The 23691-nt window shown below is 35.5% G+C and overlaps 1 protein-coding gene across 6 annotated transcripts in view; it reads left to right on the forward strand.

Moving 5' to 3' along the window:
- The first annotated feature begins 1308 nt into the window (after nt 1-1308).
- GRM5 (glutamate metabotropic receptor 5) overlaps nt 1309-23691 on the forward strand; it is a 705122-nt gene continuing 682739 nt past the window's right edge. For 3 of the 6 annotated variants that reach the window (XM_056794885.1, XM_003340952.4, XM_056794883.1), the window contains exons 1-2: nt 1309-1870; nt 20673-21547. In XM_056794885.1, coding sequence (XP_056650863.1) covers nt 20869-21547 — 679 coding nt within the window. In that variant the 5' untranslated portion in view covers nt 1309-1870; nt 20673-20868. Of the gene's footprint in view, nt 1871-3590; nt 4138-20672; nt 21548-23691 lie in introns of those variants that run through there. The other 3 variants (XM_016421987.2, XM_016421984.2, XM_016421985.2) reach the window with 1 other exon arrangement.

The following is a 23691-nucleotide window of genomic DNA, read 5'->3' on the forward strand; positions in this document are numbered from 1 at the left end:
TCAACATGCCTGTACATCCTATGTGAAATCTCTGTGGAGCAAAGATCCAGGTAAGAGGACATGGGGGATAATTCTAGTTTAGGTACCTCCATTTTCAAGATAGAAATGATTTGGATATAAATTAATATTGAACTCCACTTCCCCCAGAAGACTAGTACCTAAAATGCCAAGCACAGTATTTGTATTAATATTTTTCTTTGATATTATCAGACTCACAATTTCTCAATTACCCTTAAATCACTTCTGTATCATTTTTTTTTGCTTCTTATGCTCCATTCATCATTTACCATCTCCTAGATTAGATATGTTTTATCTAATGTGCTTTAATTGGCATTTTGCTAAATGAAAGGAAATTTTACTGACAATCTAGTTAAATTGGAATCTTAAAGAAGGAGACCTGCAAATAGAGACAGAATAGAAATTACCTTCCAAAACTTTGCACAATAGAAGGTTAAGTAGTTCTTTTGTTACATCCTAAGTCTTACTCATGAAAAACTTCTGTTGTCTAGAGTCTGATTGGGAAGGTTAATAATAAGCATTAGTACTGTGAGCATCAGGACCAACCTCTTCCACTTTACTCTTTAATCTTCCATCCAGCTGCTGCAAGCATCTGGCACAATGAATTCAGTTAGGGAAGTATAAAGGCAATACAGGCAGACATTAATAACCATAACAACAATAATTGTTTTGTATTCACTTGAATGGCTATGTTTTCTTTAAAATGAACCATGCTAGTAATTTTGATTTTAATTCAGTGGCAGAAACAAAAATAATTCCATATTTATGAGTACAAAGATGACACCCTTGACATTTCCAGATGACTGCTGGGGAGCAAGAACATATATGTGCATGTTGAAAGAAGTAAAAGATATTAAATGATTTAAGCAAAGTGGAAAGAATGAGATTCAGAAGCCCTTTGAAAAAGCATAACTTGCTTTAAATATATGACAGACCATATAGAACCAACATCTTCAATGATTATCATTCAATAATATTGATAGTTATAATTATCCTTCCTTACTCTCTCCCTCCCTCAAATCATCCCTTCCCCAACTGTAACATCCTGTCAAAGGCTGCAACCACTTTAGGGAATTGTGGGAGCTTTGACCCGCTGTGGGTGTTTTCTTTCCCCTACCTCTAGTTAATGTACACTTTCATCAGGAACATAACTATCTACAGGGAGAACTTTCTCCTCAAAACGTTGGTTTGTTTCGCTCCCACTACAAGGAAACATAGATCGGAATCTTCATTTTCGAGGGGTTTTATGTCCACTTCTCTGTCAGGCATCTTACTTAGACTCATTACCTTTCTGACTCTTCAGCTCCTGTCCAAGTGACACATCGCCCCAGTTTTCCAAAACATCTCCCCCGGCCCAAATCCTCATCCTAGCTGCACTTCAGGAATGGCAGCAAGTGAGAGACAGGACCAGTGGCTAGCTACCAGCGGGTAAAAGAACTAGGTAGACTAGATGCTCCCGCTACCCCCTCACCCTTCACGAACGCCTGTACTCCCAACCCACCACCTCAGCCTTAGTGTCTCCCTCACGTCTTTCAGCGCTGAAAAGGTGTAGAAAGAGCAGAGCGGCGCTCTCACTCGGTTTCCAGCTGCGTTTACAAGCTGGAGCAGGCACGTGCTCCGGGCGCTGGCCAAAGCTAGCCCTGCTGCCTTCACTGCTTTCACCATCCCTACTGCAGCCACTGTTTCCTCTGCCTCTAGCGCTCCAGCTGCCACCGCTGCCGCCGCCACCGCGGCTCCTGCTGCTGCTGCAGGGGCAGGGAGAACCTGGAAGGTACTGGAGGCGCCGAGATCGGATGTGCTGGCCATCAGCAGCTGGTTCGGGGTATTAAGAGTGCAGGTGTCCAAACACCTGGTAAGCCCACCTTTTTTCTCTTCCGTTCTTCAAGCTCCTTACTTATTAGTTTATTTCTAATGCGCAGAAAATCCCCCTTCCCCCAACCTGAGAGTGAAGGGAGAGGGTGAAGAAGGCTGTGTGTGTGTGTGTGTGTGTGTGTGTGTGTGTGTGTGCGCGCGCGCGTGTGTGTATTTCTATGTCTGTGTTTGTCAGTGTCTGTTAGTGCGTGTGTGTGAGTCTGTGTCTGTGCCTATGTCTGTGTAGGGCGAGGGTACAAAGAAGAGGGCAGTCCAGGCTGACGACCATGAGGCTTTTGCAGACACAGGCACGGTGAGGTCCAGTAAGTTTGGGAAAGTCACCCTGGAAGGACGTGTGTTGCCTGAATGGGAAATGAATTCCGAGTCAATCTCTGGTGGGTACACACAATAGAACTGTCCATCCAATGGGAGATGTATGAAGATCGTTTTGCTTTTACTTGAATAAATGAGAGATTTAAGTAGCCTCGTTTCCATAGAAAATGGTTTTTTTTTTTTTAATTCAAAGGAGAAAAATCTATCTGAGACAAAGAAGGCTTTGAGACCTAGTGTATCATAGGATATCTTCTTCCCTATGCATACCGATGCATATGCACCACAGGGTGTTTGCAGTGCAGGAACGAATGGTGTGTCTCTTTTGAGTGGATTAGGTTGTTACTGGTCAGATGCATGGTCGGAGATTTCAGACATTAGTGAATTCTTGGTTGAGGCAGACTCAGATTTTCACTGTCTGAGAGGTCTTTCTTGAGTCCTACCCTTTGCTGACAGAGGAATCGGGAGGGACAATTTTTTCCATTTGCTGCTTGCAAAACTGATTCCTATGGGACTGACGGTCTGAAACCAATGGGCTTTTGTCCTTACTTTTGGTCCTCAAAACGCATCAAGACTAGATAGAGCCCCTTAATTTAACTTCTCCAGAATGATGATTCAGCCAACTTCAACTTGATGACAGGGTGCACTGGGAGACAAAGACAGTCTGAGAGAGGGTTCCTTGCAGTTGGATTCTGATGATTAGAGATACTCTGTGGAGTGGTGTTTACGGATGCCTCAGGGGAGAATCTAAAGGCTAAGGTGTTTCAAGTGGTTAGTGTAGTTGGGGCCACAGGTGGGTGGGGAGGTTCAAGAGAAAGGGTTAGATTAAGGAACTTGGAGTAGCAAAGGGTTCAGTCTTCATCTCAAGGACACCCAAGACACTGGAAGTACATAGAATCAACCCTATCACAATGGTATCTGGTTAGAGGTTGTCCAAAGACAGACATCTTTCTTTTTAGAGGGGGAGGAGTTCAAACTTAATCCAAAAATAGAACTATTAGGGTCAAGTTGAATGACCTCTGAGGACCCTTGACAACGAAAATTTCTCTGTTGGGGGGGGGGGGATAGGCAGTGATGAGAATTTTCAGGACGGGAAATAGCTTAGGGTTTTGTTTCTGTCCCAATATTTTGGTGTGGTGGGGAGGGCAGGGAATGTTGAAGGAGTGAACTTGAAGATTAGAGGTGCTTGGAAGAAATGAGACTGTAAGGGGAGGAAGATATGTTTTTCCATAAATGAATTTAGAGCAAAACCTGGGAAAGGGAGGCTGAGAGAATCAGGGGCTCCCACTTCAAGGAGGCGTTGCTAGCCTAGGCACTTCCTTTCTTATCTTTGTCACCCGTCACCAGCTGTCTGAAGAAAAAAATAATCCAGAGGCCACAGCCTCTGCGCAGGGAGGATGAAACCTTCATCTCAAAGCAGTCCCACTTGTGGGCCCAACTGGTGAGGGGAAAGCAGGACAATGATTTCCATGTTCCAGAATCTATGGGGTCCATTGGGAAACACCTGATTCAGGGCTCTTCTCAGTTTCGATAAATGAGCATCTGCCTGAATGTATGCGCGTGTTCCGTGGTTGGACTAGATGTTCAGGTTTCTAAAGGGACTCAGTGTGCCACTTGGTGGCACCAAAAAATTGCGCTGAAGAACTCTGTTCGCTATAAATACAAACTGCCTCCCCTCCTTTCTTTTCCTCTCTTCCCTCCTCTTCCCTGCCTCTCTCTTTCCTCTCTCTCTCCCAGCGCTGGGGGATAGATGCACAAGATGCTCTCAGCTGGCTCCAGCATTTTCGCGCCTTGATCGGAGTGGGATTTAAACCTGCAGAGCAGAGCGTTAAAGGGTCAAACTTGGCCCTGAGCGCCCAGCTCTGCCGCCGCTTGCTAGGGCAATCTAAACTTTGTGGAGGGATGTCAGATCGTCTCTCGCTGGCGAAGCAATAGTGGGTAAGCTTCTCGTCTGCCAATCTTCTTTCCAAGGAAGATAGCAGAAATCTGAGGGTTGGTGGGTGGTGAGATGTTACTAAGAGCTTGTGTTAGGTGATCAAGACAAGGGGGTTGCGGGCATGAGGGGTTGCAGAGTTTGCCTCCTTCCACCACCTCTTGACATTCTTCCCTATGCCTGTTGAGGGGAAAACAATGCAAACTCATCGATAGGGGGGAAAGTGGCAAAGAGTAAATGGGTGAAGTGGGGGCAGGGGAATGAATATAGACCCAGACCCAGGTTCTCCCTCAACACCTTTGAGGATAGCACTAGTCTAGTAAGACAAACTAGGTCCATCCAATTTCAAGTATTAAGTAAGGGAAACTCAAAGGGAAAGAAGGAAGAGAAGGGAGATTCACCCCCCAAATAGAATCCCTCGGAAGTGGCAGTAGCAGCTCAATGCAGGAAGTAGAGAGGCTGTGAGCAATGCTGAAAGCATATCTTGATGAGCTGGCTCTTTCACCTTATGGCTGGGTATATTCCCCATTATCCCTCTCCCACACTCCTAGGTGCCTTCCTGCTCCTTCCTGTCTCTCCTGGTTTCTCTACTGAAGTCCCTCTACGCATTTTATCATTTACAAACAATAACAATAACAACAATGGTGCTGATTCTGGAGAGATAGCATGCAGCATGCACACCACAGAGCAAAAGAGGCTGCAGCTCAGCTGAGACTGAGAGAAGTCCGGGAAGAAAACTAAGGATGTAGTCGAGGCCAGGTGGAACAAAGTATTAAAGGAGTGGATAGAGCAATTTTTACATTTGGGATAAGGGTCAGTGATGGGTTCTAGAGAATTTTAAAACATCGCTTTTCTAAAACCATTCGATTGTGATAAGGTTTCCAGTTTCCTTGCTGTCTTCCATAGGGTCCCTGTGGTCTTTAAAGAAAAGAGGAGAGGATAAAAAGCCTTTTTATGACAATGTTTTAAGTATAATGCTACTTTATTTGAACTGAAATTTAATGGCAGAGGAGACAGAAAGTATCTGTTCCTTTGCTTTGCACGGATAAAAGGAAATATGCCGTTTTGGACACCCCCCCCTCCCCAGATTTTTCCCCTAGTCTCTCATTGTTTTGAATGATCAAGATCTGGTATGGAGCCTGTCTCCCTTATCCATATATATGTAAGCACCCCAAGAGGGCACTGTGATGTGACCAGAACACTCTTCACATATAAAAAGAAGGATCTTTAGAGTCTTCCTAGCTATCATCACTTATGTTTTTCTGACATTTTAAAATACAGCACTTTACCTCCTTCTTCAATGTTTATTTTGTATCATTTTAGAGATACCTCCTGAGAGGCTTGGATAGGATCCAGGACAAACAAATTGCCACCATCTTTATAGCCAAACTACTTTTCTTCTCCAAAATTCTTGATGACAGAATTCACCATATTCTTCAGGGTATTCTCTTTACTTTTCTTTTAAATCTCTTCCCCTTTCCTCTCCTCTTCTCTTTTCTTCTGTGCTGTCTCTGTCTCTGTCTCTGTCTCTGTCTCTGTCTCTGTCTCTGTCTGTCTGTCTATCTGTCTCTCTCCCTCCCCCCCCCCCACCTCGCACACAGACACACACGTCAAACTTTTGTGAAGGAAAATCACCCCCCCCCATTTTACAAAAATCCTTAGATTTTTAAAAATTCAGGTATGTCTATTTCTGTAAAAATAGAAAAAGTATCATTACTATTTAAAAGCAAGGGTCTATAGTGTGGATTTCTGACATTTGTTTTCTAGATTGGCCCTGGAGTCTCATTCCAAGTCTCTCTTTTATTGCAAGCAGGCTATTCAGAACATCGGACAGCTCCCTGGGTGAATCTCTCCTTTAGTAATTAAGGGAGAGTTTCAAACAGAAAAAAAAATATTCTCTAGCTAACCTGCCTCTGATAAAATACAAACAGAACAGCGACCCCAAAATACAAAATCCTTCCTAGAAATTTCCACTCAAGTTATAAATATATAGTCTAGGATGGAGCTTCCTTTCAGAAAAGAGGATCTTCAACTGAAGGATCAGTTGCCTTGAAATATTTTAGCAGATGTTGTTCAGGCACCCCAAGAGAGAATTTTTGCTGTGTGATATTACCAAAATTTATGTTTCTTTTTTGCCTAGTATACATCTTAACTTTTCCCCAGTCGTCTCTCTCACTTTTAATCCTGTGTGTGTGTGTGTGTGTGTGTGTGTGTGTGTATTACAATTGTCTACTTCCCTTTCATTGCAGACTTTGGCTGTATGTACTATACTGCACATTAAAGTATGGACTGAAAACTTAAAACACAAAATTGAGGTCTTCCCTCAAAGGTGGATATTTTATCTATAAAGCAAGAATACTAGATCAATTTTTGAATTTTCAGTCAGAAGCTTATTTTTTAGAAGTCATAATTACAAATATGATAGAGAGAAATATTTACATTACATTAAATATTTATTTTTTCAATATCTAAAGGGTTTGATTGATAACAGACTTTTAATACTATTTTGTCTTTTCAGAAAGCTATGATGGCTTTATAAAGAGTATCACTTAGCTTTCTTTGATGAATATTCCAGGAATTTGATATAGGATAACCTAAGTGGAAATGAAACAGTAGTTGATTGCTATGGAAAAGCCAATATTGGATAAATCCAGTCAAGGGGAAAAGTCCATTTTTGCAATCATTATCTGCTGTGTCTGGTGTATTCATAAGTATAAAATATGGATCTTAATAATAAATATTAAAGACACATTTAGAAATATTTTGGCTCATTCAATTATTATCCAAGTCATATGTATATACTTTTATGCCTGTTTATGACACATCTTCAAATACATATAAACTGAATTTTCATGATGTGCTGTTTTCTGTACTTTAAATTTCTAGTGTCCTTTGATCTATTAGGATGAGCCCTGTAACTAATGTAATGGCTAATTTCATTTGGTACATTACTTGTTATGCTAAAAACTCTTTTGCTCAACACCATATTTAGAAAATATATTTATAGATTTTCATAAATAACATGGTATAGTGGAAAGAATACTGAATTTTTAGAGAGAAGTATCTTTGAACATAACTGTGGTCCAGTCACTTAACCACTCTAAGGCTCAGTTTACTCATCTATAAAATGGGAACTATAATTCTTGTACTGTTAATGTCAGGGGAGTGTTAAAGGAAAAAGAATAAACAAAAAACATGTAATAAATCTCCAAGGGATGTACAAATATAAACTGTTTTTATAGTACTTTGTCAAAGAATTAGTATGACCTCCAAAAAGCAATATATGATGGATCCAAGCACACGGGGCACAAACTAATTCAGCAGACACCTACTGGTTTTGGGGTCTGAAGAAAGGAAAACTTCTTTTTTCTTTTATTAAACATTAATTAAATAATTATTACATGCCTTATCTTGCAAAAGACAGCATGTTTTTTCATTTGTTAATAAATTTTAAATAGTATTTAATATATGTATAAAATACTAACAGTTCATAAAATGAAAATATTTGAGTTATTTTGCTTTTTACTTACAAGGTTTCATTTGATTCTGATAAGGATCTTTCAAGGTAGGTAGCCAAAGAATTATGGCTTCAATTTTACAAAGGAGAATTGAGGTTCAGAAAATTAAATGATTGTTACCAGTAAACATACCATATTTGAAACACAATGTTACATGAACCCAACATACTTAATGCAAACTATCAATTTCATCCCACTGCACCACAGGTATCTAATCAAACTACCAAATTAGTTGTATCTATGAACTTATATTAAAGTAAAATTATCTGGAAAATAGAAAAGAATACTTTATTAAAATTAAAGTATAAATTTTATGTAGATCTAGTGCTTTTTTATATTATAAGGATTGGATATCGAAGAGAAAAGAACAAAACAATGAAAACTATTCCCTCCCTTTTCTACCCGTAGTTAAAAAAAATATACTCCATAGCTCTTGTTATGTGCCATAAGTGTTATAAGAAAACCCTGAAAACCTAATCACCATAATGACACTGGGTACTGTATTATAGCAAAACCTATTTGCATTCATAATATTTTTCAGAAGAATAATTTTAAAAACTAGAAGTTTAATTTGTTTTCATTTACAGAAATGCAGTTAAGTTCTTTAAAGTCCTTTCCTTAAAGAAGGGCAAAGGAAGTTTATGATGCTTGTCTTTTTAATTCCATAATTTTAAGATTTGCAGTGACTTTGAATAATCTAGTACTTAATGACTATTGAAAGTTACTCCATTCTGCAGAATTCTTATATTTTATTTATGGATATATTTGAATGATACATTTAAAATATGTTAAAAGAGCAATTTATCAAAAGGCATCATTCTGATTTTTGGGGGTACATGGAAACAATTCTTGAAACAGTCACTTTCATGCATTATCTTAAATTTGAACCCCTTAAAAGAGATATGGTGCAAAATGTTTGAGAAGATAACAAAACCAGGGCTATTCTTACAAAATATGCATTATTGGCTGAATCCTTAAGAAATTCTTAAGAAAAGTATTGTTTTCATGATAATATTGTTTTTTTGGGAAGATATTATTTGGGTTAAATTAATTAGATTAATTAGATTAGATTATGGGTCCACAGGGCTGGTGAATCAATCATGAATTACCCAATATGGGGGGGTTACCAGGATGCCATTGAGATCTATAACTCAGATAAAAATCATCAGAGGGGAAGGAGTCATAAAATGAGCTATAAGGAAACATAAGGGTGTGAGGAATTCTGAAATTACCTTAGATCTCAGGAGGAAGAAAAATAAATCATAAATATATACATTAATATATATGAATATGTACATATGTTTGTTTAATAATTCCTTCAGTTTATATGATAACCATTGCTAGATGTGTAACTCCACCCCCAAGGAATTTTCCTTATAATAAAGAAAACCTTCAGAAAAATACCATAGTGATCATAGCTTTCATTGTATAGAAGATTCCACCTCTATAATTTCTCATCTCTCTCCTGGGAAAAAGGATTTGTATTCCATGGACTGAGATTAATTTTTGTGTTTATATGTAATTCCTTTTTTAGAAAGAACATCTTTATTTCAATTATTATAGCCATTTTATAGATTGTTCTTTTGTTTTTGCTTATTTCTTTATATATATATTGGGACATACAAATAATATTCCCATAGTTTTCTGAATTGTTTACATTCAATATTTTAAAAATATTCCATAGAGATAGAGATAGAGGACTTCAACTTTTGGGGATCAATTTAACCATATTCTAAAGCAGAACTTTACCCTAAATTTGTGAAAATGTAAAGTTGCCTTTACTATTATCTTTGATTTGTGGATAATCTTGATAATGAAGATCTACTAAATAGAAAGAATTACTATTCCCACTTAAGGTGGTAGTAGCTCCCACCTACCTATTCCTCATTTTTAGAGATATCTACTTGTGCATTCTGATTATATGAGAGACCTTTCCCTCTCCAGTGGATTGTTCTTTTTTCTAATACTTTTCTCAAAACTATCAAGATGTGTGATGACAGAGACTAACCAAGTTTGGGGCCTAAGAAATTAGGCAAAGGTCCAAACTTTGGAAATAATACTCTAGGTCTAAGGACAAAGATTGGAATGTGAATACCTCCCCCACCCCAGTAGACTAAATATCTTAGCAAGTGGCACAGATGGCCGGAAAAACAATCTTGAGAAAGAATATGTTGTTGTACCCATTTAACCATGAACTTGCTGAACCCCTCATGTACTCACTCTCCCCCTGCTCCTTCATTCCTGTGTTTTTTTCTTTACAAACACTTCTCCTATTCAATAATCTTGGTTGGCAGTAGCTACCAGCTCTGCAGGCCTTCTGACCCCAAAGGATTCTTATCTGTCTGGTCTTTTATTTCTCACTCTTACCTAAGAAACTTTTGGCCCCTGATCTGAGCCTTTGAGGCTCCATCCACTTATGCTCTAACAGTGTGAGAACCACCACTAGGCACTGTCCAATTAACTTCTTCTATAAACCCTGATGATGATAAGGTTCACAGGGGACAAATATCTTCCCATATTTGAATATAAGATGTTCATCCTTGTTTAATCCTTTATCATTGTTCATTCATGTTTACTTGCTTATTCATATCTTTCACTGCTATGTTTAATTTCTGCATCTCAGGTTTGCATCAGGAATTTCTTTTTTACTGGTGAGGGGCACCATCATCTTCCCAATCACTCAAGCTCACAACCTAGATGCTATTCTCAAACTTAATTTATTTCATCTTCTTCCCATATCCCATCAATTGCCATATGTTCTGAATTTCACTTGCATGGCATATAAGACTTTTCTTATGTGTACCTTCTTTTCTTTTCTTTTCTGACATTGCCAGCAATCTGGTGCAGGATCTCATAATCTCAAGCTTGCCCTATAGGTTTCTGGTGATCATCTTTGCTTGAACTCTTCCTCATTTTAGTTCATCCTTTATTCAGATATCAAATCAAACCTCCTAAAACAGGTATGACAATGTCAATCCCCCTTATCATTATATTCCAATGACTTCCCATACCTCTAAGATCAAATATAAAAATCCTTTGTTTCACTTTTAAAGTCCTTCTGACCCACTTATATATTTATAGTCTTTCACTTTACTTCTGTACAAGAACTCACTAACCCAGTGACCGTGATCTCTTTTCTTGCCTCAAAAAAGGTACTTTATCATTTTTCACTGACTTTGCCAAACATGTGGGATTTTATCCCCCCATATAACCTTCTCTTGGCTTTCCTGGATTTATTCTGGTCGCAATAAAAATCCCGCTTTTTGAAGAAATCTTTCTGGATCACACTTAATATTAGTTGCTTTCTCCACCTCCCATTCCCAGGATTTTTAAAATTTTAATCCAAATTATGCTTGTTGTCTTTACCATTGCATTATGATTTGGGATTTTGTTTTTATCTTCACTCTTTTTCACAGTTCCTGGAACACTATAATAAGTTCTTGTTGAATTTACTTTACATTACTGTCCTCTCCAAAACCCTGAACACTAATGAAACTGGAGTATTCAATTTTAAACACACACATTATTTTCTCTTTTATTTTTTTCACAAAACCTATCATTGTCTTCTACGTGTGGTAAGTGATTAATAATTGCTTACTTAACTGAACTAGATACAGTATGTTATCTTTATAGGTGTACAAGGAGCAGTGAGAAAGAAGTATAAGTCTGCATTGTGGGTAGAAATAGTGCTCAATAATTAAATTGGACTAGATAACCTGAATTTCATCCTTTTTATTGCTTTGCTAAAATGGTCTATTTTTATTGTTCATTGACTATTAAACAACTTCTTTAAATGATTTACATCAACTTAGTGGGTTTAATTCTATTATTAGGAATTTTTATTAATATAGGAAATTGAAGATATTATTTCTACATAGTATTGCTTTATTGCCCTTTTTGGTAACACATTTTCAGTGAAAATTATCTTTCCTTTTCCTATGCACATACATAGCTGTTAGGCTTGCTAACAAGGTCACAAATGTGTGCCTCAGATATGCCCAATAATTTTGCTTTATTTCAGCTTGTAAAGCTCTTGTATCATTGCCCACACAGAGTCTCTTATCTGTTGTGTGCACTTGCTTTGAGGAACATACATCAGTGGCATACAAAGATGATTATGCACACACACACACATACACACACACATACTCATGCACCTCTGTCTCATTGTGATCAGGGCAGCGCTCAGACAAAGAAAATCATTTCAATATTTATTTCCTGAGGTACATGGTATGGTTATTTAATTATTTAAGGGTCCCAAACTGGAAGATCACCAGTATGATGGATATTGAAAAACACAACTTTCTGATCATTGATTGTTGTGTATGATGACTTTTACTTATATAAATATAAATTGTATTTGTATATTTATATACATTTATAAATATACAAGTTAAATATAGAAAATACATGATCTGAACTGCTTTGTACATATCAGGGGGATGAATCAATTGCCTCCCTATGAGCTAAAAATAACCTATTTCATAATTTAGAAACTGTAATATGTTGCTGAGAAAATACCATAACGCTTCTGGAAATCAGAACTTAATCCAAAATGCCACATACAAATAAATGATAAACTGAAAGTCTACCTCATATTTAAAGCTAGAAATATGTATTCAAATATATTATTTGTAACTGACAGATGATACAATTCAGAAACCCCAAATCTGGATTATTATTCATTCTTTATAACTATGTGTAGATTACTTTCTTCCCTGGCTGTGGGAGCAGGGAATTATTTTTGCCATATAAATTATTCTTTCCCATTTATTTGTCTAATGCTTTACCAAGACTATCCTAAATGGGGTTCAGAATAGTTATTAAACTATGCACTGTGTGTTTATGTTGCTTATTTCATAATCTGATTTATCAAGTTCAAAATGTGATTTGGAGAGCTTTACATCAAAAATGGAGGTAGGAGAATGCTAAGATATTTCCTATACATTATATATCATGGAGAACATGAACTGTATAACCCAATATTGAATGTATTAAATAGAATTCATAATAAAATGAGTAGGAAGAGGAGAATAAATGATGAAAATATTCATAGATCATAACATACTATTATATAATTAATGAATAAAAGAATAAATACTTAAAAAGGAATTTATTATATACTTACCAATTGTTAAATGCTAGGGATACCAGTGCAAAATCAAAGAAAGCCCCTCTGCTCAAGAAATTTACAGTCTAATTTTAAAAATGAACTTTTCAAATTTTATGTATTTGTTTAATTCAGAGATTTAAATATCTCTTCATATCTATAATTGGAACTAAATGGGCTAAGATTCCTGATCAGAAGATGCTAATGGAAGATAAACTTTGTTTCAAAAGAACACATTAAACAAATATGGTGGAAGAATAGCATTTCATGTGAAGAAAACTTTTAAGAAATGTAAATATAAAGAATAAGGAGAAAAGGAAAGGAAAATAGGATGAATTTATTTTTCAAAACTATGCAGTGTTTGAAATAATCCCAAGATCCCTGAAAAATCCACCTTAAAAATAGTATTCTATTGGTGATATTATATGGACATAAATCATAGCAAAAATAAATTTTTGATGTATTAAAGTTCTAATTTGCATAAAAGGCAATAGAAAGGCTCATCATGGATTGCAGTGAGGTTCAATATTACCAACCAAGAACTGTGTAAAGAAATGGCATAATTTATCTCATGGAAGATATCTGAGTAGTAAAGGCTATGACCTGGGAATGTTACCAGTATTATGTATAACTGAAGGACAGGCCATATGCTCAATTGATTTACATGCAACAGCAAGAAAAACAAAGAAGATTTACCTTCTCAGTATGATGAGTGGCTCCTCTGTGGAAGATTCTAGGACATAGGTGCATAGGGAGAAGACACGTTGATGGAGATTGTTTGAGGAAGTATCTATATGAATAAGAAAACAAATTTATCAAACTATCAGTGTGATTTATTATTGGAATATGGTATGAAAGAATTATACATCATTCAAAAATAAATTATATAGCAAGAAAATAGAGCCAATTTCACATAAATAATATTTTTATGTGAAAATTAATCAATATGAAGTTTTAAATACTTTATTATATCATAAGAGAAATAAAGGCAGAGTTTTGGGATCCTACAGATCACTAGGCAATCCAGGAGAATGGGAATGAGATTCTATTGAATACATATATTCAATAGAATCTCATTATATATGTGTATATATATATATATCTTCATTTGGAGGCTGAATGGAGTTTTACTGTGTAACTTCAATTATCCAATTATTTTAGAAGCCATGTCCCTTTCTTTTCTAAAAATATAGCATTTAAAATATTATTGACATTTTTTCTTCTTCTTGAGGTTAAGATGGAGATATAGCACACTAACATTTGGATATTAATTCTGAATAATAAGACTTCAGTAGCATGAATTAGAAAATGTGGAAACCTAGGAAGGCAATTGCCATGTCATTTTAGGGGTTTTGATAGAGAAGGAAAGGATTGTTAGATAGAGTACTCCGAATGCCCTATAGGAGAGTGAATTTCAGGATTCATTGTAGAATAGGGTGCCATTGCCTGGGAAATCAAGTAAGATATTGATTCAAAAAAGTTGGGAAGTTTTCCAGGAAGAGACAGTACTTTATTATGTCATATTGCTTCTACTTTTCCATCATCCTTCTCTTAGTTACAAATGATTTTATATTCTAAATCAATGTTGTCCTTACCTTTAATGACTCTTTTCTTTGCAAGTAATTATCTTTGTTGACTAAGGCATTAAATTTTTTTTTTGCTTCCTCTTGTTGTAGCAATTGATTTACATATACCCCATATTTGGGGTAGCTAGGTGGCTGAGAATATTGAGAGCCAGGCCTAGAAATGGAAAGTCTTAGGTAAAAATCTGGCATCAGATACTTCCTAGCCCATGACCCTGGGCAAGTAATTTAATCCCCACTGCCTATCCCACTCCATTCTTCTTCCTTAGAGCCAATATACAATATTGATTCTAAAGAAGCTGAGTTAAAAATATTTAAGCAATTTTTGTTATTTGAAACTTCTCCTTTCTTCTCTCCATATTTCATTTTGTTTATCAATAACCTCTTTGCATTGGAAAGGAATTGTTTTAGTTGTATCAAATATATTTTCTCATTTTTCTTCTTTCCTCTAGCTTTGTACTTACTTTTTTCTCTAACAAATTGGTGGTCTGACTATACATGACAGCTGATTCTAAAATAACTCCCACATCAGTAATGAGTTGTTGCTTTTCTTTAAAAATATAATCAATTTCACTTTTTTCTATTATGAAGTTCTCACTCTATATGGTACCTTCTGATTCCTTTTGTATAGAAAGAAATCATGATATATTGATATGAGGTTGCTTTGTAGTCTACAAGACTTTGACCTTTCTTGATCTGAAAAAATAGCATTTCACTATTACCAACATATTTCTAAAGGTTTTCACTTTTTCATAATTTTGTATTAAAATGATTACATATCAAAGTATATATTGATTTAATTTGTAGTGTTTGTTCTTTGTAGAATTCTCTTACCTCTTTATCATCTACAAAAGATATTATGTAAGCTACCATTATTTTAATTGTTTACATAAAGTACCACAATAAAGTACTACAATACCATTAAAATATGTTTCTTCTTGCCTTTGGGTTTACTAAAATTTGTCAATACTTTTATTTACCCAGGTGAAAAAAACCTGGTAACCATCCTTTCATTTAGCTGTATACTCTTTCTTCTAGTTTCATTTGAAGAGCAAATATCAAGAATTATGCAATTTTTTACTTTGTAATATGTATCCTTTTTCATCACTAGATCATGATCCCACAGTTTAGTTGAAGTTTGTAGTTAATCTAAAAATAATCTGATTTTTAAAAATTAAAACCTCTACCTTATGTCTTAGAATCAACACTGTATATTGGTTCCAATGCTGAAGAGTGGTAAGGGATAAGTAATGGGGGTTAAGTGACTTGCCCAGGATCACACAGCTAGGATAGGTCTGAGTTCAGATTTAAACCAGGTCCTCTCTTCTCTAGGCCTGCCTCTCTTCTATTGAGACACCTAGCTTCCCCCAAATAACACGATTGTTAATACACTTTGATTCCCCTTTAAACAATTACTGCAGGAATAGAAAGGGCCAACACTGATACTATTGTATTTCTGTGATCTTTCTTTGGTTGCTATTGCCAAGAAATTGATCAATTGTTCAACCTGGTACTTTTGAATTTCTCCATGTTTAGCTAGACTAGTTCTCAGAAAGCTAAGTCCTGCATTTTTATGACCGTAACTTGTTTTAAGTGCCACAATTTGGTGAGGACATTGAAAAGCTACAATACGTTTTTAAGAGAATTACAGTCCTGATGGGGATGTTAGATTTAAAATAGTTTTGAGCATTAAATAGTTGTAGATAAGAGAGTGGGAGCCATAAACTGTGATAATTGAAATGTTTGGGAGCAAGGGAAATATATAACAATTATGACCGCTGAAATATGTTTTCTACTGTGTCTTGGGTTTATATAAATATAAGATGGTCGCCAGGGAATATATTCCCAATTTATGAATATGCCCAAGCCAACTGGGTTTTATAGAGAAATTTAATTTATAATAGACTGATTAATCAATAGAAAAAGAGAGAAAGTAAGAAAGGAATAAGAATGAAGGGTCTCAAGCCAATAAGGCCTAGACCTCAGTCCTAAGAGTTAAATCAGTCAGTTGGTTTTATCACTCACCCAAGATCTCTCTAGGTAAGGCTTCTCATGCCAACCTCAGGCTCCACCTTCAAGAGAGCCTCCTTTCAAGAAATGTTTTCAGAGAATTCTCCTCCTGACTCCTCCTGAGTTCTCCTTCCACAGCCTCCTTCAAGACCTCCCCAGCAGCTCTCCCCCAGGACCTCTCTCCTCTCAGACATCCTTCAGAGCAAAACCTCTCTCCAGCAGCTCTCCCTCCAGGACCTCTCTCCTCTCAGCCTCCCTCAGAGCAAAACCTCCTCTCAGACCTCAGACCCGGCTATCTTTAAGCAAACAATCTAAGTTCCCTCCTCTCAGTTCTCACATCTACCAATCACTGTCAATGTCTCCCCTGTGCCAATGGTGGCTCTAGCTTAACCCAGGACCGCCTAGAGGTCTGCCCCCCTTTGCACATGTCTGTTGAAGGTCATATTCTCAAATAATTAAATCTTGATCTTTGCTGCAGCCCTTCCTAAATCCTGTTACTCTGAGTAGGGTGGAGATTGTATTTTCCAAGACCTGGTTCTGTCATTCCAAGTATCTCTATTGTATCAATTCTAAAATCAATCATAACTCAAAGAACTTCCTGTTCTATGCTTAAGCATAGGTCAAAGCCCTTTCCATTGTTTAGCAAAAAGTTTCTGTCCTAAAGTAGTCTTAAGTAGGGAGGAGAAGGATCCTCCCATGCCAAGGAGTTTCATATTCCAATAGAGTTCTTACTATCAGTAGGAAATTTTTTCAAGTATGAAATTTCCCAATGGGGAAATTTCCAACATTCATAAGTCTAAGAAATTTTAAGGTTTACAGGGAGGATCATGTGATCATGTTACATGAAGATGATTTGAAAGAATTGGAGATTTTAGTCTGGAGAAGATAAGATTAAAGGGAGATAAGATAACTGGATTCTGCTATTTCTGGTGCTATTATGTGGAAGACAGATTATATTTCTTTAGCTTTGCCATGAAGGGATGAAATGGGTGGAAGCTGTAAAGAGGAAACTTTGGGCTTTATGAACCAAAATTTTATGAACAGTTATAAATACATGAGAGTGGGTTGGAGAATTTAGTAATTGTTGATTCTTCAACAATTAAAATATTAAAGTAAAAGAAGGATAATCATTTGTTGGGTATGTGGTGACAAAATTTCCCATGAAGATTTGTCTAGCATTAGATAGTTTCTTAAGTTGTTTGCATCTCTGAGATCTTGCAATTCTATGACTTTAAATTTTGCATAATATTTGCATAGGAAGGAAAAGTAGGAGAAAGTTTTCAATGTTGTAGGCAAAGATAGGGGTTTAGAACACCTCACTATTTGATGACTATAATAGTATGCTAGATAGCAAAGTTAATATAGGTGGACCTAAGACACCAAAGAAATAAACCAAGAAATACAGAATAGAAGAGTGAAAGAGGGTAGCTAAAATTTCCCTACTTTCATTGATAATGTGCTCTCAATATGGAAAAATTTGGCTAGGGACTATCTTAGTAAAAACATCATAGTATTTCTGGCATAATTTTTATATTAAGTATGATCCTGAGAGAGAAAACTAAAGGTTGCCCTAATGACTTGGCATTGCTATTTGAAATTTTCATGTTAAAAATCTGTGCTTTCATAGTACATGACTTGATTTTGGAACATCTAAATCTATTTACAAGTACTGCTTCTACTATTCTATTATTCTATTATACTATTTTATTATATTTATTTATTATATAGGTTCTATTTTCACATAATAGAGAAGTTTCTATTAATCCTATATATATCACCACTCATCTTCCAAATAAGAGTATTGCCTCAAAACCTGTATTAATAAAATGTATGTTTTGTATTTTCATTTGTTACCTAAAAAATAAACTATGGTTCTATAGGTCAGTAAAGCACATTATTATTCCTGCTTCTTTTGAATCTACTCCTCCCCCTATGCTCAGCAGAAAAAAAAAAAAAAACTTCTTCAGAGTAGAGACTGACATATTCTGTCTTTCTATCTTTACCACCTAGTGTAGTTTCTTGCACACAGTGAAAAATTGCTACATTTTCCTTGAAATGAAATAATGCAATGGGAATATTTTGATGCAAAATATTAGCAAAGAATGTCCTTTTGCATTTTAACATACATACTGTGTCAGTTTTGTAAGTCTTGCCTAAAATACTCCTATTTAATTATATTCATAGATTTAATATAATAAATAAAGATGATAATCTACTAATTTTTTGGTAAATATATTATAGGAATGAGTTTTGTTTGTGTATTGGAATAATGAACTAGGTCTTCAGAAGTAACCAGTGGTACTTGTGTTCTCTTCTTTCTTCAGCTGTTTAGCTTGAGAAATCATTCACATGGTCTTAAAATAAGTACTGTACCCATATGCAAATATATTTGGCCTAAAATATATGAAAGGAAGGCATATGGAAAAAAGAAATAAGGCCTAAGAAAAATGTATGAAGAAATGTCTAATTTCTTTCTTTTTTTCTTTCTGGCATATCTACACTATATATATATATATATATATATATATATCTTTATATATATATATATATATATATATATAAAGTTAAAAGTTTAATATTTTCTTATTGATGTCAATTTCAGGTATACACATTGCCAACCATTGGGATATTTAGAAACATATATATATATATATATATATATTAGTGAAGTTATCCTTTTTGTCTTTGTGTGGTCAATATGGTTAAAATCATTTGGTGCTTTAAAGGGAAGAGAGAAGCCCCTAGAAATATAGATTGACCCAAAGATAGTATTAGTATGTGGAGTGGAATTGTTACCATTAGCACTATGAACAAATACTACCATTGTTCTCTACCTTTCTTAGTAAAGTGCTAATTTCAAATACTTTTGAAATTGTTGGCCAAAAGAGAACAATAGAGCACAGGAATTAGAACAGAAAAGGACATTAGTTATCATCTAGTTCAACCATCTCACTATGACTAGGAAACTAAGCCCTGAATTTGTTGAAGAAAATTGATGAATGTCACAAAGATAGTAATTAGGACGATAGATATACAGGTTCCTGTATTCCAAACTTAATGCTTAGGTACACCCAAAACTTTTGATACTATGGCTTTAAATATTGTGAATTTCTCAATTGGAAGCCCCCTCTTAGAAATGACAATGGATCCTTGCAAATGAGGCAAAATTACCTTCTTCCCTGTTATTTAAGCTTATGTAGATAAGTGTATTATTGGCCAATCTAAATTGTTGACTTGGAAGATATAACTAAACCTAAATGTTTTTAGCATTGCTAGTCATTCTGTTTTGATCTGCAAGGCTAAATTACATGAATTTTAAGAAGCCCTTAAATAATATTAGAAATACTCTTAAAGATTGAACACTGTTTTATATAGTTCACATTAGTCCTAACCGAGACTGAAATGCCTCTGAGAATTTAACAGTTTTACTGGCTTTCAGAAGACACCCTTTTCCTGAACTGTTTTGTCCTCTGTGATACACTTGAAAGCAAAAAAAAAATTAAATAAATGATTACAGTTAGGTAGTATATCTTTTTAGAGACATACTGTATGGTTTTTCTGACAGTATATGGTAGTGGAAGAATCAATACACTTGGAGTTAGAAATCTAAATTTGAGTCCTAAATATGTTCTTACTGGCCATGTGCATCTGAATTACCTGTTTCACTTTGCTCAGTTTCCTCACCTTAAAAATGGGATTAATAACAGCTGCTCTGCCTCTCTTTTGTGTTGTTGTCCAGAACAAACTGACATTCATGAAAACACTTTGTAAACCATGAAGACTACATATTATTATTATTATCATCTATGCCATAGTTTTATCTCTACAATTCCTCTCTTCCTCTATCACTTCATGTGATAGATATGTACTTCAGAATTCCTCTCCTTGCCCTATGTCAGTGAATTCTCATAATAATAGCTATTATTTATATAGTACTTACTATATATCAGGAACTATGTTAATCACTTTATAATTATTTCATTTGATTCCTACAACAAATTCTGAGAAGGTACTGTTATTATTATTTTCACTTTAGAGATAAGGAAATTCAAGAAATTAAAGGCTAAGCAATTTGTCCAAGAACATAAAGCTAGTGTCTGAGGTTAGATCTAAACTCAGATCTTTCTGACACCAAGTGCCACATATTATCTACTATATCACCTAATGATAAATTAATATAGATTCTAAGTTATTTGTTCTTTTGGATTTTCCATGTCACTGTCATCCTTGAGCCTTTATTTCCATGACATGGGCAACTAAAATCTGATTCAAAAAATAATATGCATTATTAACTGAAGACTTATTTTTTTTCATTTTAGGTTATGAAGATTATGATCCTCTATCTGAATCCACACAGTTGCTTCTCTGGAAGACTATGGAGGCTCTTTAGAGAACAGATGGAAATGGATGGTTAAGTCTCTGATTTTCTACACATTTTATTCAAGACTTTGACTATAACTTTAAAATATTTTATTGCAACATGTCACCTCTGTTGGCTTGAAACTTATTCTTAAAATGGTCCTTTTGTTGTTCCTGGCAATCCTGCTTTTGAAGGAAGATGCTGGTAGGAATGCTGGCTTTCTGGTTTCTGCACAGTCCAATGAGAGAAGGGTAGTTGCTCACATGCCCGGTGATATCATCATTGGGGCTTTATTTTCAGTTCACCACCAACCCACTGTGGATAAAGTCCATGAGAGGAAATGTGGAGAGGTCAGGGAACAATATGGCATTCAAAGAGTGGAGGCCATGCTCCACACCCTGGAGAGGATTAATTCAGACCCAACACTGTTGCCTAATATTACATTAGGCTGTGAAATAAGGGACTCTTGCTGGCATTCTGCTGTGGCCTTGGAGCAGAGTATAGAGTTTATAAGAGATTCCCTTATTTCTTCAGAAGAGGAAGAGGGCTTGGTGCGCTGTGTCGATGGGTCTTCCACCCCATTCCGCTCAAAAAAACCCATAGTTGGTGTGATTGGCCCTGGATCTAGCTCTGTGGCGATCCAGGTTCAGAACTTGCTCCAGCTTTTCAATATACCTCAGATTGCATATTCAGCCACAAGCATGGACTTAAGTGACAAAACTCTGTTCAAATATTTTATGAGAGTCGTACCATCAGATGCCCAACAGGCTCGGGCCATGGTAGACATTGTGAAAAGATACAATTGGACCTATGTTTCTGCTGTGCACACAGAAGGTAAGTTTTTATGATTTCAAGAAATGATACCTTTCTAAGTCGCTAGCAGCATCTAGCTCTTCCATTTACAATATTGGTACCTGCAAAGCTAAATGTAAATACTAATCACTCTTTTCATTCAGTCTGAGCTCTAAGAATAATTAAATAGAAGGTAATAATTAGAAGTAACATTCATTTTGATTTTTCTATGTCAGTTTGAAGTCTCTTAGAAGAACTACCAAAAGGTAGAATTACTTTGTCTCAAAAGGAAAAAAAAAATATATCAATGGCCTGTAGTGAATGAAGAGAAAAAAGAGGTTATTCTGAGGAGAGTACATCTCTCTGCAATGTTTTCATATTGAGATTTTTTTGTTTGTTTAAAAGATTCTTTTTGATCAGTTGTCTCCATTCCTCAGAATGCATGTTGATTGCTTCTTGGTCTTTTGACTAAGATCATGTGTAGTATCAAAATGCATGTTGAGTAAAAACATTCAGTTATTTGAAGTTTTATATCTATTTAGTTGTTAAAATATCTTATGTGCATTATACAAGAGGAGATAAAAGATCATAGATAGAACATGCACAATATATTCATTATTCATTTTTATTCACTCATTTGATTAAGTCAGTAGAACTTTGTAACTGGCTATTTTGTTTGAATAACCATACCAGACATTAGAGGGTATTTAGAAGAGAGTGAGAGAATTATTTCCCTGAAGCAGCTTTCAGTCTAAGAGAAACAATGTTGGTACTCAAATAGCTTTAAGGATTTATAAAATATAATGAGCCAATGGAGGAAAAAAAGAAAATTCTCTGGATTCTGTAGAGGGGGAGATAATTTCTGCCTGGGAATATTGGAGCCAACTTCAGGGAGGAAATAGTATTTGAATTGGGTTTCTTGTTCACATATCATTGTGTCAGGACAATTGAAGAATATAGTATTCTATTAAAGAGAACAGTATATATAAAGATGGAAAAGCAGGAAAGTGAAAAAAAGAATATTCAGGGAGCTGGAAAATAGTTACTTTTATTGAAGCATAACATGTAAAGGGAATGCTTTGCACATAGTAGAAGCTCACTAAACTCTTGCTGAGCTGAATTGAAATTATTCAACTATCTCTTAAAAGGTAAAGATCGGATACTGGAGGTCTTTGAATTTCAACCTAAGATATTTTAAAAATATAGCTTTTTGGGGCTATATCAGGTACTTAGATAGTATACTGATGATGTTATAGGCAGTACTGCTCTTTCCCCTCAGGTAATCTTATTTAAAATTATTATACTTTTCTTTTCCAGATGACATTTAGAAATGATTTTTAATAATAATGTTTTTTCACATGTTGCCATCCATATTATCTCCCTTCTTCTCCCTCATCACTGTTCCTCGAGACACCAGATAATATGATATAGGCTATATACGTACTATCATACAATACATATTTCCATGTTCATTCTCTTGTGAAAAGCATATGTTACTTATAAAAGAAAAAGAACAGTATGTCTCTTTTAAACTTTTTGGAGTTGTCTAGAATTCACATAGAACCCAGCCTCAAACACAGCACCCTATCCCAATAGGCATTGTGACTGCTATTTCTTCTTAAATGTTTCTGAATGTTCTCATAGGAAGAAATACCCCTTTATTTTCTGATTCAACTAGTTAGATGATGGACACTTAAAGCCATTTCTATCTTGGCCTACTTAAGTGAAAGCTAATGTCATTTGATGGTGGCTTGATATTTCAGTGGCATGAGACAATGTTGTTGGCAGTTTTTGAGACAACAAAAGTAGATTGCCCAATCTGAAAAACAACAACAACACTTTATGCCATCATAAGAAAGAACATGATTAAAATATATTAGAAGAATAAATACTGTGATTTAGAGTCCCAACTAGGAGATGTTGTACCTAGGGCAAATGCCACAAATTTAATCTGGTAATATCTGACACACCAATGGGTGTCTAGTTTATGTACCAGGTCCTAATGGGCAGCTAGGTGGCATAGTGGATAGAGTGCATAACCTAGAGTGAGGAAGACTCATTTTTGTAAGTTCAAACCTGTCCTCAGACACTTACTAGTTGTATGGCTCTGGGCAAGCCACTGAATTCTGTCTTAGTTATTCATCTATTAAATAATCTGGAGAAGGAAATGACAAACTACTTCAGTA

This window comes from Monodelphis domestica, chromosome 4 (genome assembly GCF_027887165.1).
Source record: "Monodelphis domestica isolate mMonDom1 chromosome 4, mMonDom1.pri, whole genome shotgun sequence".
NCBI classification, from domain to species: Eukaryota; Metazoa; Chordata; class Mammalia; order Didelphimorphia; family Didelphidae; genus Monodelphis; species Monodelphis domestica.